Genomic DNA, 16,062 nt, shown 5'->3' with positions numbered 1-16,062 from the left:
ATCAATGTCCTGGAGTACAATCCCACCACCCTTGTCTGCACTCTTTATTACGAGTGATGAGTTCATTTTCAACGTGCTTATGGCATCTTTAAATGCCTCCTTCACCTGGGTCTGAGCTATCAGAGGAGTCCTCGGAGGTGTCAGAAAAACCCACTATATTTTGCCGTTTGTTATATCTGCCCCAGGGTTTGCTGTTAGGGTTAAGGTGTGGCCTGTTGGTGTAGAAGTCCTTTTGTAGGTAGGTGTTCTCTATGTTATAAGACTTAATATCTGTCTTGACTTTGTTTGATTTCTTATTTTGTTCAATTCGGTGAAAGTCTGCCACAGTTTTTTCTACTTGGTCAGGTAATTTTTTGCACTCTGCGGTGGGATCTGAATCGTTAATTTGCTTCAATAAGTCATTAATTTCTGTTTCTAGGGATTTTAGTGTTTCTGTGGCTATGTCTATGCCTAGCACAAGCCAGTGCCTAGAGCACGTGGTTCCAATGTAGCTGAAATTGGATACGTACTTAGGATTGTCCGTAAAAATACCTGGGATATTTCGGACTTGGAGACCAACCGGTATGACCTCAGCTTTTAGGTAATCTGTTAGCATTAACACCATAAGCTGTAGGCAAACCTGTTTCTTTTTAAGTTTTTCGAGTTGCTCAGGTAGGGAAGAATTAGTCACTGTTGGAACATCTGGGGTATCGGACAGTAGAGAGGGCCCAGAGCATAAATGCTTAATGTAATCATCAGTATACAGTGGAGCATGGGCTGACATCTCTTGGGGGGTGAAAAAAGGATTTGAAAAAGAGAGTGTGAATATAAGTACCTGGGCACTAGGGTGGCCGACCTTGTGGAACGAGGTTTAAAGGTTATAGAAAACCCCTGCAATCCAGCAATTGCGCTCAACTTTTTAAATAAACAAGGGGAACCCAATAAGTAGGTATGGACCATGGATGTCAGTTAAGTTTAAGGAGAACAAAGTTGGAGCAGAAGGAACACTCTGTGATGGGATCTTGAACAATTAAAAACACAAATGGTCCCTATGGGGAAAGTGTCGCCCTTGACTTCCAAGGTAATAGTTTTTTAAGGAACACTTCTTACGAGTGAAGTTTATTTATTCATTTCATATATTTATTTTCTTTTGAACAAATGATTATTTCAAAGACCATGTAATATCAAAAAATCTACTTAAAATGAAGGTGCTCCTATTGGGCGATGGATCTTCGCTACAGGTAGTAATGACGAGTTCTTGGAGTGTGTCATTGAAGGAATTTACTCATATTTGGTGGAGGACAAAGCTGCTGCTGGGAGGGGGTTTATTAACTGTTTGTCAACCTCAAGGAACATAGGCTTGTCTGGAGGCTTCCTTCTTGCACTAGTAGACCAAAAGGGATGGGTTGTGTGACCCTAAAATCACATGGACATCAAGGCAGGTGATTCTGCACTATACCATACAATCTATGGTCAGTGGAGAGAACTGAAATCACCAGAGAACCTATTTGTTTGGAAGCCCTCCCTTCCGTACTACAACTACTGAGGCATCCATGAGCCCCAAATGGGTAAAAACGCTTGCATCCTGCAGAATAATTTAGCAGACTTCTGTTCTAACCAAATGCATAGCACACCCTAGCATATAGAATTTGAAAGTAATCTGCAAAAGTGTGCATAATATCTGTATTTTCCTGCACCAAGTTATCATCTGGAAGTACCTGGTGGGCTAGTTGGCCCCCAGGGACCCCCAGTATTCAAGGGGAATTTGTTCCCCATCTGCAAATGCGCCAGGGGGCCCGTTTGCAGAGTGGTGCAATAAGGGGGCATGGCCTCCGGCCGCGATCCCGTTTTTTTAAATATATTTTTTAAGAAGGGGGGCTGTGTAGCCCCCCTTCTTTTTCTATTTTTTTGGCCCTGGAGACCCAATCCCCCAGGGCCTGCCCACAATTTTGTCTTATAATTGAAACATTTGGAAGGCGGCCACGTGGCCCCCCTCCTGAGGCCATACTCTGCCCCGGGGACCCCATCCCCCGGGGCATGGGCCTTTTGTATTTTTTTTTTATTAGGAGGGGGGCTGCCTTGCCCCCCTCCTGTGGCCACTTATGGCCCCAGGCCCTTTTTTTTTATGTTCCTTTTGGGGAGGGAGGCCGCGTGGCCCCCCTCCCAGGCCACTAATAGCCCCGGGGACACCCTCTCCCAGGGCTGGGCCACTCCGTTGCGGACCGTGGGGGGGTCCCCAATCCCCCACAGTCCCAGCCGGCTCCCCGCATCCTGCAGGAGCCGGTATTGCTTTTCCACATGGGGAGCAGCTAACATGCTGCTCCCCATGTGGAAAAACAATACGCTTTGCTATTTGGAAGAGAATGCAGGTTTCCTGCTCTCTCTTCCGAATAGCAAAGCAGTTTGCAATGACAATGTGGGAGCCGCGAGGCTCCCGCCCTGTCATTCCAAACGGCAGTGTCCCGGGGGTGGGCACACCGGGACACTGCAGGAGCCGTCCCTGGGGGGTGGCGGTCCCCAGGGCCTATACAAGGCTCCAGGAGGGGGGCCGTGCGGCCCCCCTCCCACATTTGTAAGAAGCCCCTGGGGTGGTGGTTCCCGGAGCTGGGGGGGGCCTTAGAGCACCCCCACACCTAATTTGAAGTAGCCCCAGGGGGTGGCGGTCCCCGGGGCTGGGGGCCCGAGAGCCCCCCCACCCAATTATAATAAGCCCCGGAGGTGGCAGTTCCCGGGGCTGGGGGGGCCTGAGAGCCCCCCTACATAATTTTGAAAAGCCCCAGGGGGTGGCGGTCCCAAGGGCTGGGGGGACCCTCTGGGGGTTGGCAGCCCCTCTTGTGCCTCTGTCCTCTGGGGACAGAGGCACAAGATGGCTGCCAACACTTCCTGATTTGGAGTGTTGACAGCCAATTAAAAAGCAGGTCATGCACAGCAGGGTGCGCTTAGGCTGCGCTTAGTGTAGGCGGATAGGTATGAGGATCCCCCGCGCCCACAGATATATAAATTACTTTAACTGTTATTTTCTCAGGAACTACTGAGCGGATTTACACCATTTAAGCAAAAGGCACAAGTCTGAACTGAGGACTACCTCTTTGCCAAATGTGGTGTAATTCTGTTCAGCCGTTCGGGCTGTAGCTGTGGCTAAAGGTCCTATGGGAAATTGCATGGGGAAAACACGTTTTGGGACCCCCTTTTTTCTCGGCCCCCACTTGAAGAATCACCCAGGGAAGGAGCAGAACTGAGCTGGCCAAAAGTTTGGAAAATTTCACAAAGATTCATCAATCGACGCCAAAGTTATTTGGAATAGAATGTTGCGGATTTCCACTGCATAATAGGTCCTAACTATATCTAGCCAGTAGGTGATATATATATATATATATATATATATATATATATATATAACCATAGGTTTCACACCAGTTATAGTTAGGAATTAGCATTTAAAAAACCTATTAAATTCACTGAAAAAACCATAGGTTTCACACCAGTTATAGTTAGCTGGAAATTTTACTCGCATAAAACCATTGAAATTCCCACGTTATAGTTAGTTGGACTCAACATAACTTGCGCGTGCAATGCACTGCTGATGACGCCACATATTACATCACTCATGACATGGTCAGTGACATCCAGCTAACTATAACTGGCGTGAAACCTATGGTTTTTTCAGTGAATTTAATAGGTTTTTTAAATGCAAATTCCTAACTATAACTGGTGTGAAACCTATGGTTTTTTCAGTGAATTTCAATGGTTTTTTAATAGCAAATCTCTATAGGTATGAAAAGTAATATGTACGTGCCCCGGGGGGCTCCCGGGGCACATACCGATGCGCTGACCAAGAACCCTCGCCATCCTTTTTCTTCAATCGCCTCCAATCAACCCACTCCATCGGGTGCAGAGGCTAGGGAGATGGTCTCTAATGTACAAACCAGGTTTGCAAATTTTAAATTTGTTTGCAAATATTGCAACAAAACAATTTCATATGGTGAGCAAAGAATCACTTTACTCAATTGAGCTGCAGACAACCATCACTGCAGCAAGCAACTTTAATTTTTTTCTATTTTTTTTTGCTCCAGTTGAGATGTTTGCAATTCCCTGTGTTTTGTTTGACCCCAGAAAAACTACAAAAAAATATAAAATTGTTCAGAAAAGCCAAAAAGTAAAAAAAGTTAAAAAAAACAATAAAAAAATATAAAACAACAATAAGAATAAAAAAAACAGTTCTTTTCAGAACCACCTCCAATTTATATAAAAATGCTACATTTTTAAAAAACTCTGTCTTTCTTTTTTTCTCCAGGGTACGCGTACCGGTACGTGTACCGATACGTGTACCGGGGCACGCACCCCCTCAAAAAAAATTATAATAATAATGTGTGTGTGTGTGGTGTGTGTGTGTGTAGGGGGTGTGGGGTTGTATGTGGGGGGGTATGTGTGTGGGGTGTTTGTGTGTAGGATGTGTGGGTGTGTGTGTTGGGTGTGTGTGTGGGTGTGTGTGTGTGTGGGGGGTGTGTGTGGGTGTGTGTGTGTGAGGAGTGTGTGTATGGGTGTGTGTGTGTGTGTGTGTGAGGTGTGTGTGTGGTTGTGTGTGTGTGTGTATGTGGGGTGTGTGTCAGAGGTGTGTGTGTGTGGGGGATGTGTGGGGCGTGTCTGTGAGGTGTGTGTGTGGGGGGGGAGTGAGGTGGGTGTGGGTGTGGGTGTGTGGGTGTAGGTGGGGGTGTGGGTGTGTAAGGTGTGTGTGTGGGTGTGTGGGGTGTTTGGGTGTGGGTGGAGGTGTGGGTGTGTGAGGTATGTGTGAGGGGGATGTGGGGGGGTGGGTGTGGGGTGTGTATGTGTGGGGGGTATGTGTGTGGGGTATGTGTGTGTATGAGTAAAATGTTCAGCTAACTATAACTGGTGTCAAACCTATGGTTTTTTCAGTGAATTTAATGGTTTTTTTAAATGCTAATTCCTAACTATAACAGGTGTGAAACCTATGGTTTTTTCAGTGAATTTCATAGGGTTTTTAAATGCTAATTCCTAACTATAACTGGTGTGAAACCTATGGTTTTTTCAGTGAATTTCAAAGGTTTTTTATGGGCTAATTCCTAACTATATAAGGCCTGAAACCTTTGGTTTTTTCAGTGAACTCGCAAGGTTTTTTAAATGCTAATTCTATTAGCGGATAACGTTTATATATGTTAATATCCTTGTGGGACCACCTGAACAGCCCTAGGGGGGTCAGGGTGTTTCTACAAGGCCCCCAAATCTTTTTTTTTTCTTTAAAAAAAATGAGGTACGCGCATCGTACACACACCGTAAGCGTACCCCGCGACATTCCGAACATTTTTTTTTTTTGGGCCTTGGGGGTCCTTGTGGGACCCCCTGAGCAGGCCTAGGGGGTCAGAATGCTTCTACCCTGCCCCCTCTTTGAGTTCTACACGTTTGTTTTTCTGCTTTCCTGTGCCTCCGTCTACCGAGGCACAAGATGGCTGCCAACAGTTTCTGTTTTGGAGTGTTGACAGACATTGGCAGCCAATCAGAATGCAGCTCGCGCACTAGAGGTACGCGTACGGTACGCGTACGTGCGCGTATGGTACGCGTACCGTAAGCGTACCGTAAGCGTACGGGTGAGCTCACGGGTGAGCTGCTATAGATATATATATTTTCTGAACCTAAATTACTCAAAATCCACTGGAGCACATATCTTGAGACATAGCAAAAGCACATCGGGCTACCAATCCCTACAATTTTGCCAAGTTTGGTGGAAAACCATTCAGCCGTTCGGGCTAAAAGTGAGTCCAACCGCCCTATGGAAATTAAGATGGGGAAAACACGTTTTGGGACCCCCCTTTTATCTCAGCCCCCGCTTGACGAATCCCCCCCCCCAAACTTTCAGGGAAGGAGTAGAGCGGAGCGGGCCATCTTCTTTGAGAAATTCGCAAAGATTCGTCCACCGGCGCCAAAGTTATTCCCAATAGAATGTTGCAGATTTCCTATGGAAAGTAGATCCTAACTATAACTACCTACTGGCGACCGCCAGTAGGTAATATATATATATATATATATATATATATATATATATATATATATATATATATATATATAACTCCACCAGTCTCACGAGGTCCCCAGCCCTATAGACAGCAGTGCGACAGTTGGCGTGAGTGGCAAAAATAAATCAAGTTCCACAAACCTCTTGCAGCAGAAAAGAAAGCTCACTCCAAAGTATTTGCCTTAGGTTTATTGTGCAAGGAAGTACCGCAGCAATACAGGTACAAAGGCACAGGCACAAACTGAACAAGTTGCCCTTTTCCTGATTCCCATCTCCACCCCGTTGACGGATCACCCCAAACATTTCCATGCAGAAACTAGGCAAAAAAGAGCACTCTTTTGTAAAGTTTTGTAAAGTTTGTTCAAATGGGGTCAAAGTTATTAGCAACTCAAAAAATGCATTTTCCATACAAATATATCAGTCTCCACTGTGTAGTTATAGTTAGGCCTGCATTTCAATAGGAAATGCGTTTTTTTGTGTTGCTAAAAATCTTTCGCACTGTTTGACAAATTTCCACTAAACTTTCCCTAAAAGTGCTCTTGTTTGCCTAGTTTGTGCATGGAAAGTTTTTGGGTGAGCAATGAGGGGAGGGTCCCAAAACTCAAAATCCCCTTGCATTTTCACTAGACTTCTTTAAATAGCGCTACTGCAAAAACCGATGAACGGAAAACCAGCAAATTTGGCAGGAAGCCAGATCTTGGTCCACCAACAGTGCTGTTTATAATTTGGTGTAAATCTGTTTAGTAGTTTTTGAGAAATTAAGGTTAAAACATATTTGTATATCTGGACAGCCGGGTTCGAGGGTCTCTCGCGAGAGTCTCCTGAACCCAGTTTAAGAAAAATCGAGCACTCTGATCCAGGGAGCTTTTTCTGACTCCCACAGGAGCTAGCACTGTGATTGGCTGCCAGCAACATGTGAAAAAAGTTGTTGGCAGCCATAACAGGGCTCAGAGACTTAGTCCCCTGTCCTGTAGTTATAACAAAAAATAATATAAGTGGTACGGTAGAGATACCCTGCCCCCTACGCCCCATACAGAGCTAACTATAACGTGCTCCCCCTCCATGCACTGCTTATGACCTTACATATTACATTACACATGACAATTTATGGCATCATTTATGACATCACTGCTGCTATCACAAATGACATTATTGATGATATCACTGATGACATCATGCACTCAGTGTGCTAGTAAATGTTGTAGTTTACATAGTGGCGGGTACCATATTACTTTTCTACCTAATTGTATACAGCCTGTGTCCATCTAATGGGTCTAGGTGTTTACAAAATGTATGTACTTCTAATGTATCATAGTTTTGTAGAGGCATTAAACACAGTATAAATATTTGCACTGAAGAATTCTGTGTACAGGTGACAGTTGACAACTTAAGGTCTGCACGTTCCACACAAGTTTGCCTACTACAAATTAAGTATTGTAAGCAGCCTTGAGTTATTAGACAGAATCATCTCACCATGACATTTTCTATGGAAGACTGTGTGTGCCAGGATTTAACCTATGTACATGTGCTTGTTTTGCTTCAGAAGATGGTCTATCTGTAAAGCTTGTACCACAGTATGAAGGATGCAAGTAGTATGATCTTTAGCACCTTCAGACTTTGGTTATTTTAAGTGAATAGTCACTCTTTGGACAAGTTTCACATAGAGTGTATACTGTGCTGAGTAGCTAATTTGTATTACCCTATAATATATTACTCTATAATATATTTGTCATGAGAGTTTCACTGTCTACAAACAGTCTGGTACAGAATAAACTCTCTCCATAGCATGAATATTGTTTACAGTATTTACTTCTCTACTTATATCAAATATATTTCTCAATGTAAGTTTGGTGACTGACAGGGGTTTGATACAGATAAAAGCTGTCCATACTAAGTCATTGTTTTGGAAGAAATGTTCAATATTTTTAGGAACTCTCCTTGCTTTGAACAGGTGTTAATAGATTAAATACTGTAGCCAATGAGGGCTTCCCATATATCTGTTGTTGATTGTTAATGTGAACTACGCTATCTGTGAAGTGTACAGTATATGGTCAATGTGGTACACAACCCACACTTTCTATAGCTAAGAGAGTTGTTTCTCTGGTGGCCTTTATCATGGCTCATATTCTTCTGAGTTATTTTGTACTTAAATTTAGACCTCTCAAGCTGTAGCCGTTTATAAAGAGAGCAATGTATACAAAAAAAGTCTGGATGATGTCACCAGTGATGTCATTTGGAGATGTCATAGAACTGTCATGAGTGATGTCATATGTGAGGTCATAAGCAGTGCATGGCAGGGGTTAGTGCTGCTAACTATAACTGATACATTCATGATACATACAGAGCGTCCACTGTGCCCCTCCTGTGGCCTGGTCGCCCCCACGCTCCTCCTGCTGCCTTCACTTGCCTGCCTGCGTGCCTTCGCCCGGGCGACCCAGCTGCCGCTGAGCCGCCCGCCCGCGCCAGAGCTCCAGAGTTTCCCGCCGCTGCCTCCCTGCGGCCCCGCCCCCCGACAGCCCATTGGCCGACCCGCCGCCGACCCTCCTCCCGGCTGCCCTCTTAAGGGAGCCGCGTCCACCCCTCGGGAGCGTCCACTGTGCCACTCCTGTGGCCTGGTCGCCCCCAAGCTCCTCCTGCTGCCTTCACTTGCCTGCCTGCCTTCGCCCGGGCGACCCAGCCGCCGCTGAGCAGCCTGTCCGCACCAGAGCTCCAGAGTTTCCCGCCGCTGCCTCCCTGCGGCGCCGCCCCCCGACAGCCCATTGACCGACCCACCGCCGACCCTCCTCCCGGCTGCCCTCTTAAGGGAGCCGCGTCCACCCCTCGGGAGCGTCCACTGTGCCACTCCTGTGGCCTGGTCGCCCCCACGCTCCTCCTGCTGCCTTCACTTGCCTGCCTGCCTGCCTTCGCACGGGCGACCCAGCCGCCGCTGAGCCGCCCGCCCGCGCTAGAGCTCCAGGGTCTCCCGCCGCTGCCTCCCTGCGGCCCCGCCCCCGACAGCCCATTGGCCGACCCGCTGCCGACCCTCCTCCCGGCTGCCCTCTTAAGGGAGCCTCGTCCACCCCTCGGGAGCGTCCACTGTGCCACTCCAGTGGCCTGGTCGCCCCCACGCTCCTCCTGCTGCCTTCACTTGCCTGCCTGCCTGCTTTCGCCCGGGCGACCCAGCCGCCGCTGAGCCGCCCGCCCGCACCAGAGCTCCAGGGTTTCCCGCCGCTGCCTCCCTGCGGCCCCGCCCCCCGACAGCCCATTGGCCGACTCGCCGCCGATCCTCCTCCCGGCTGCCCTCTTATGTCACCCCCGCGCACGCGCAGCGTTCACGCGCAGTGGGCACTCCGATTGTGCGCCGAAGGCGCGCCAAAGGCATGCCCGTCTGCGCCCGTCCGCGCCTGGACCGCGGCCAGTGCCAGAACCCCTGGCCCCAGCCGCCGATGCAAGAATCCCCGACAGACCCACGACGCGGCCACTCTCTAGCACTCAATACCGGCCGGAACCCTGCCTGCTACCGAGCAACCCCGAGACGCACCCACGGACCCTTCGCTTTCCAAGCCTGCCGATTCACCTGCTACCGGACCTGCACCACCCCCGCCAAGTCGAGCACCAGCAGCAACCACCTGAAGTGCATCCTGCTCAACACCCGCTCCGTCCACAGGCACGCCGTGGAACTCTGGGACCTGCTCGACGCGACAGCACCGGACATCGCCTTCCTCACCGAAACCTGTATGAACGCCTCCTCAGCGCCCGACATCGCCATAGCCATCCCGGACGGATACAAGATCACCCAGAAGGACCGCGTCAACCAGACGGGAGGAGGCATCGCCATTGTACACAAGAACACCATCCGCATCTCGACTAACTCTGACGAAACCTTCACCGCCGCCGAACACCTGCACTTCCAGATACACACCGACCCCAAGACCACCCTCCGAGGCACCCTCATCTACCGACCACCGGGACCACGCACGCAATTCAGCGAAGACATCGCAGACTTCATCAGTCCACACGCCCTTCCCTCCGCCGACTACATCCTCCTAGGGGAACTCAACTTCCACCTGGAGAACAACAACGACCGAAACACCACCGCCCTGCTGGACAACCTCGCCAACCTCGGACTCATGCAACTGGTGAACACCCCCACCCACTAAGCCAGCCACACGCTTGACCCCGTCTTCTCATCCAGCAAGCACATCTCCGTCAGCCATGTCACCGGACTCCACTGGACCAACCACAGCTGCGTCCACTTCAGCTTCAGAAGAACTACGGCCCACCACCACCCGCAACAGGTTCCCCGCCGAAGCTGGAGCAAGATCACTGCCGCACAGCTCACCGTCTCCTTCAACCAGAACACCCCCACCAGCACAACGGACCCCAATGAAGCAGCCAGCAACCTCAATAAGTGGCTGACCGCCTGCGCCGATGACCTCACACCACTAAAGAACCCTACCAGCAGACCCGGCAGCAAGAAAACCCCCTGGTTCACCAACGAACTCAAGGAATCCAAGAAGAACTGCTGCACCCTCGAGAAAGCCTGGCGGCTCGACCACACCACAAACAACAGGACCGCCCTCAAGCACGCCACCCGCAAACACCACCAGCTGATCCGCGCAACCAAGAAGACGGCACTCAAAGAACGACTGGACAACAATGCCCACGACAGCAAGGAACTCTTCAGCATCGTCAAAGAGTTCTCCAACCCCAGCGCCGGAAATAACGACATCACTCCCTCGCAAGACCTCTGCAACTCACTCGCCTCGTTCTTCCACCGCAAGATCGTCGACATACACAACAGCTTCGACGCACAGACCACGCACCCTACCGCCGAACCAACGCCCGCCACCACCACCCTCTGCAACTGAACCCCGATCAGCACCGAAGACACCACCCGCACGATAAACTCCATCCACTCCGGATCACCAACCGACCCATGCCCACACCACGTCTTCAACAAAGCCGACGCCATCATCGCACCCCATCTCCGAGACATCATCACCTCCTCCTTCCACACCGCCACCTTCCCGGAGAGCTGGAAACACGCCGAGCTGACCGCCCTCCTGAAGAAACCAAAGGCGGACCCCACCGACCTCAAGAACTACCGTCCCATCTCGCTCCTTCCTTTTCCGGCCAAAGTCATCGAGAAGACCGTCAACAGACAGCTTGCCGCCTTCCTCGAGACAAACGGATCCCTCGACCCCTCGCAGTCCGGGTTCCGGGCCAACCACAGCACCGAGACCGCCTTTGATCGCAGCCACCGACGACATCAGAACCCTGATCGACAACGGGGAAACAGCGGCCCTCATCCTCCTGGACCTCTCTGCGGCGTTCGACACTGTCTGCCACCGCACCCTAGTTCAAAGCCTCAGCAACATCGGAATCCGAGAGAAAGCACTGGAGTGGATCATCTCGTTCCTCGCCGGAAGAACCCAGCGAGTCCGCCTCCTTCCGTTCAGAACCGAGGCCACCGAAGTCATCTGCGGCGTACCACAAGGATCTTCACTCAGTCCAACCCTCTTCAACGTCTACATGAGCCCCCTCGCAACCATCGCACGCCAACACAACCTCAAAATCATCTCCTACGCCGACGACACCCAGCTGATCCTCTCCCTCACCAACGACCCCACCACCGCCAGAGCCAACCTACACGAAGGGATGAAAGACGTCGCCGACTGGATGAAGAACAGCCGCCTTAAACTGAACTCAGACAAGATGGAAGTCCTCATCCTGGGATCATCACCCTCCGCCTGGGACAACTCCTGGTGGCCCCCGGCCCTGGGCACCGCTCCCAAACCAACTGACCACGCACGCAACCTGGGCTTCATCCTGGACTCCTCCCTGTCGATGACCAGACAAGTCAACGCCGTCTCATCTTCATGCTTCAACACCCTGCGCATGCTCCGCAAGATCTTCAAATGGATCCCCACCGAAACCAGGAAGACCGTCACCCAGGCACTCGTCACCAGCCGATTGGACTACGGGAACACCCTCTACGCCGGAAACACAGCCAAACTTCAAAAAAGACTCCAACGCATCCAGAACGCCTCTGCACGACTCATCCTGGACATCCCTCGACACAGCCACATCACCGGACACCTGAGAGACCTGCACTGGCTCCCCGTCAGCAAGAGAATCAAGTTCAGACTCCTCACCCACGCACACAAGGCTCTCCACGACCTGGGGCCCAAGTACCTCAACGACCGCCTGACCTTCTACACGCCCACCTGCCAGCTGTGATCGACCAGCCACGCCCTTGCCACCGTACCACGCATCTGCAGAGCCACCGCCGGAGAAAGATCCTTCTCCTACCTGGCGGCCAAGACTTGGAACTCCCTCCCCACCCACCTATGGCGAACCCAAGACCATCTCTCCTTCAGGAAGCAGCTCAAGACCTGGCTGTTCGAGCAGTAACTTACCCCTCTCCCCCAGCGCCTTGAGACCCTCCCGGGTGAGTAGCGCGTTCTACAAATGCCGTGATTGATTGATTGATTGATACATTGCTGTGATTTTTTAGTTATAAACGTTAATGTTCTCACTCACAAATTCACCTAACTATAACGATAATTTAATCTTTGTTTTTTTCAGTGAACACATATATATACATATCAACTATGGTGCAGTTTCACAAAACTTCATGGAACTTTCCAAAACAAAGTTAATCCACCTAAGCTTCTTCACAAAACGTTTTGGGGTAATCCATCAAGAGTAGGCCGAGGGCGGTCCCTTGTTGACTTCCATAGGAAATTGTGGCAAACAATACAGAAAAAACAATCCATGCTTTTCCCTATTTGTTTTAAATCCATTAAGCCATTTATGAGAAGTTCACATTTAAAGAGGTGCTTGGGGTGATCATGAACGGGTTAAAATATAGGTATATCTGGAATGTTGGCCCTGCGGGAATCCCATGCTATTTAAAAAATAAGGGTTTCTGTTTGCTGAAAGAACTTTTTCTCCTGTCGGCCACTTTGGTTCCGCAGCACCAGTACCAGTCCCACAGGACCAAACTATCTGATTGGTCGACTGCAACTTGAAGAAAAATGTTCCAGCCATCATTACAGGCCACAGGGACTCATTCCCGGGTCCTCAACTAGTAAAACAAAAAGTAAGATAGAAGAGGGAAGAGTAGGGGAGTCCTGAACCCCTGAAACTGATGGGGAGCACCTGCCCCACCCAGAGGCCAGAAAATAAATTACATAATTTCAGGCTGCAGATGTCATGGTACTTGCACGGGACCCAGCATGACCCTCCCGTGAGCTCCATGGTAATTCCACTGGAGCTTGCATTGTCTTGCTGTACCATGAAGGTTACACTTGGTCACGGTATTGTAGGAGTACAACTGTACCTCAAAATTTTACAAGAAAATTATTCATATGCTTGTGGGGTAGGGGAGTAAGAAGGATTGGGGCACACATTGGGACTTGGCCATGCAGCGCCTGTACAAAAGCTGAGCGTGTCAAGGGATTTTAATGTAGTGTGGGTTGGTCAGGCTCTCTGGCAAACCCCACACTGTGTACAGCCAAACACCATGCATGGGGGTTGGCTGACTGCGGCTGCTTAGGTGCAGAACCAGGTGACAGGCCAGGCCCTGTAGCCAAACCCATGCCGCACATGGGCAAAGGTCATGCGCAGTGGGGGGTTGGCAGAGTTAGGTATGGAAATAATATCTTACCTTAACATAGAAAAAACACAGAAATTCACTGAAAACACAAAGGTTAAAGTGACGTTATACTTAGATGAAAATTTCAGTAAAAACATAACATTTTAACTCAAAACACCATTGAACTTCACCCGTTTTAGTTAACTTTGGGCCAGATGTAGGTGGCCGTTTCAGGCCATTTACCGACCGGTAACGGCCGATTTTGGCCGTTACCGATCGGTAAATGGGTGACAGGTATGTCGGGGCATTTTTTACAGAATCGGTAAAATTACCGATTCGGTAATTTTACCGATTTGGTAAAATAAAAATTCTGTAAATTTACCGAATCTGAGGCACCCAGATGTAGGTGGGACTCTTCTGAGTCCCAGAGGCCTTACCGAATCGGTATTTTACCATCAAATCCAATTTGATGGTAAAATACCGATTCCGGTGTGCATGCACATGTGTGCATGCACACCTTTGCCATGTGACAGGCAGACCTGCCCTTAGGGCATGTATGCCTGCCACATGGCACCCGAGCCTGTTTTGGGGGGGCCAGAGGGTTTCAAAGTGACACCCCCTGCACCCTTGTGAAAATCGGTATTTACCGATTCGGTAAATACCGAATCGGTAATGCCCATTCATTCCTATGGGCTTCAAAGCCCATAGGAATGAATGGGCATTACCGATTCAGTATTTACCGAATCGGTAAATACCGAATTTTTCCGATTCGTTATTCCAGCACATCTGGAATACCTACATATCCACCCCAAGATTTACCGATTCTTAACTACCGAATCGGTAAAATTCGGTCATTTTCGGTAATTAAGAATCGGTAAATCTATTTTACCTACATCTGGCCCTTAATGAACTAAAAATAATAATACACATTTGTAAAGCGCACAAGCACAATAGGGTCTCTAGGCGCTGGGGGCTGTCGGGAAGATTAAGCAAGCTATTGCCCATAGTCACATGGTGCTGGGCTAATCTGCCGCCGGTGCCGGGGATCGAACCGTGATCCCCAGATTTCGGAGTCAGTCGCCCTAGCCGCGGCGCCACACCTCTTCCTCATAACTGGCGCCCTCGCCATGCACTGCTTATGACCTCACATATTACATCACACATGACATGCTCTATGACATCATTGATAACATCACTAATGACAGCTGAAATGACATCATTGATGACATCACTGTACATGGCAGAGACTGGAAATGATGAATGCACTTCATCAGCATCAACACACTGATATCCAGCAAACCTGTTTACCCCGTTCTCCATTATGCAGCAGGCGAGATGTTACCTGTGTGGAGCAAAAGCCCCCATAGGCATTCTGCTGCCTGGAGAGCCAGCTCACGATGGCCACCGCATTGCTGATGTCAATCTGCGACCAGTCCCCTATGGCGAGGTACCCCAACAAGACGTAGGCCGTGGTCTCGACATCGGCTGATTCGGGCTGACTCCAGAAGTAGTCAGACGGGGTTTGGGGAGTATATGCCCAGTGTGTCTGTCCATCTGTAAAAGGACAAGAAGTCAGACATGCATTTTTTTTTTTTGGAGTATTTGCGAGTATAAAACAGTATTGCTATATCAAGAGCATCCATCACTACCTCCGCTGCCTTACGCCTAATCTTCTGAAGCGCCTCACACTGCACAGGAGTGATCAGAATCTAACAAAATAACAAGACAGTAGGTTCATAGATGGTGTTGTATGGATCTGTGGTGCTTCTAAGATGAGAATGAGCTACATGAACCAATATTGCGGGGGCCATGATTGGGCTATCAAAATGAGGAGGTGCGGTCCTCATCTCAATTTGCACAGCACTCTAGAGGTAATGGGGAGACAATGAAAAGTGTGAACAGACGACCCCGTCAGTACATGGCTGGTGGCTTAGGGCCCGAATCACAGAACTAACTTAAGACAAAATCCTAAACCTACTACTTTTGGTATTCACAGAAGTTAGGATTTTGTCCTAAATTTGTCTTAAGCAGACTTAAGACAAAATCCTAACTTAAGTCTGTCTTAAGACAAACTTAAGACAAAATCCTAACTTCATTGAATACCAAAAGTAGTAAGTTTAGGATTTTGTCTTAAGTTAGTTCTGTGAATCGGGCCCATAGTATCAGCATTTGTGGTTTATGTTGGTGTCAAAGAGATTTAGGTTTATGTGCCAACTGGATAGAAAATCTTGATCAGGTGATCTTGGTTCAACTCCAACTCAAGACATTCCCTTTCAAATCAACTGAGTATGTCCGCCCAATCCCTTACTGCTCCTGGCAAGTTGTTGTAGTTCCCTACTACAGTTGCCGTCCAGCTTATCTTGTGTGCAATGTCATGTGGCCTGACATGTACTCTTTGGGAAGTCATGCTCCTGGTCTGGCTCCAGGCTTTCCATGCTGGCAGCTGGTGATAAAGCTGCCAAGTAGATATTTG

At 49.0% G+C, this 16,062-nt stretch overlaps 1 protein-coding gene across 14 annotated transcripts in view; it reads right to left on the bottom strand.

Annotated features, from left to right (window-relative positions):
- LOC144768069 (alpha-2-macroglobulin-like protein 1) overlaps positions 1–16,062 on the bottom strand; it is a 618,955-nt gene that overhangs the window by 168,865 nt on the left and 434,028 nt on the right. For all 14 annotated transcript variants that reach the window (XM_078651444.1, XM_078651445.1, XM_078651446.1 and 11 more), the window contains exon 29: positions 14,932–15,143. In XM_078651444.1, the coding sequence (XP_078507570.1) occupies positions 14,932–15,143 (212 nt within the window). The remainder of the gene's footprint in view (positions 1–14,931; positions 15,144–16,062) is intronic.

This window comes from Lissotriton helveticus, chromosome 7 (assembly GCF_964261635.1).
Source record: "Lissotriton helveticus chromosome 7, aLisHel1.1, whole genome shotgun sequence".
Classification (NCBI taxonomy): domain Eukaryota; kingdom Metazoa; phylum Chordata; class Amphibia; order Caudata; family Salamandridae; genus Lissotriton; species Lissotriton helveticus.
Note: the sequence above shows the minus strand (reverse complement) of the source record. Positions and strands in the feature narration are given on the sequence as shown.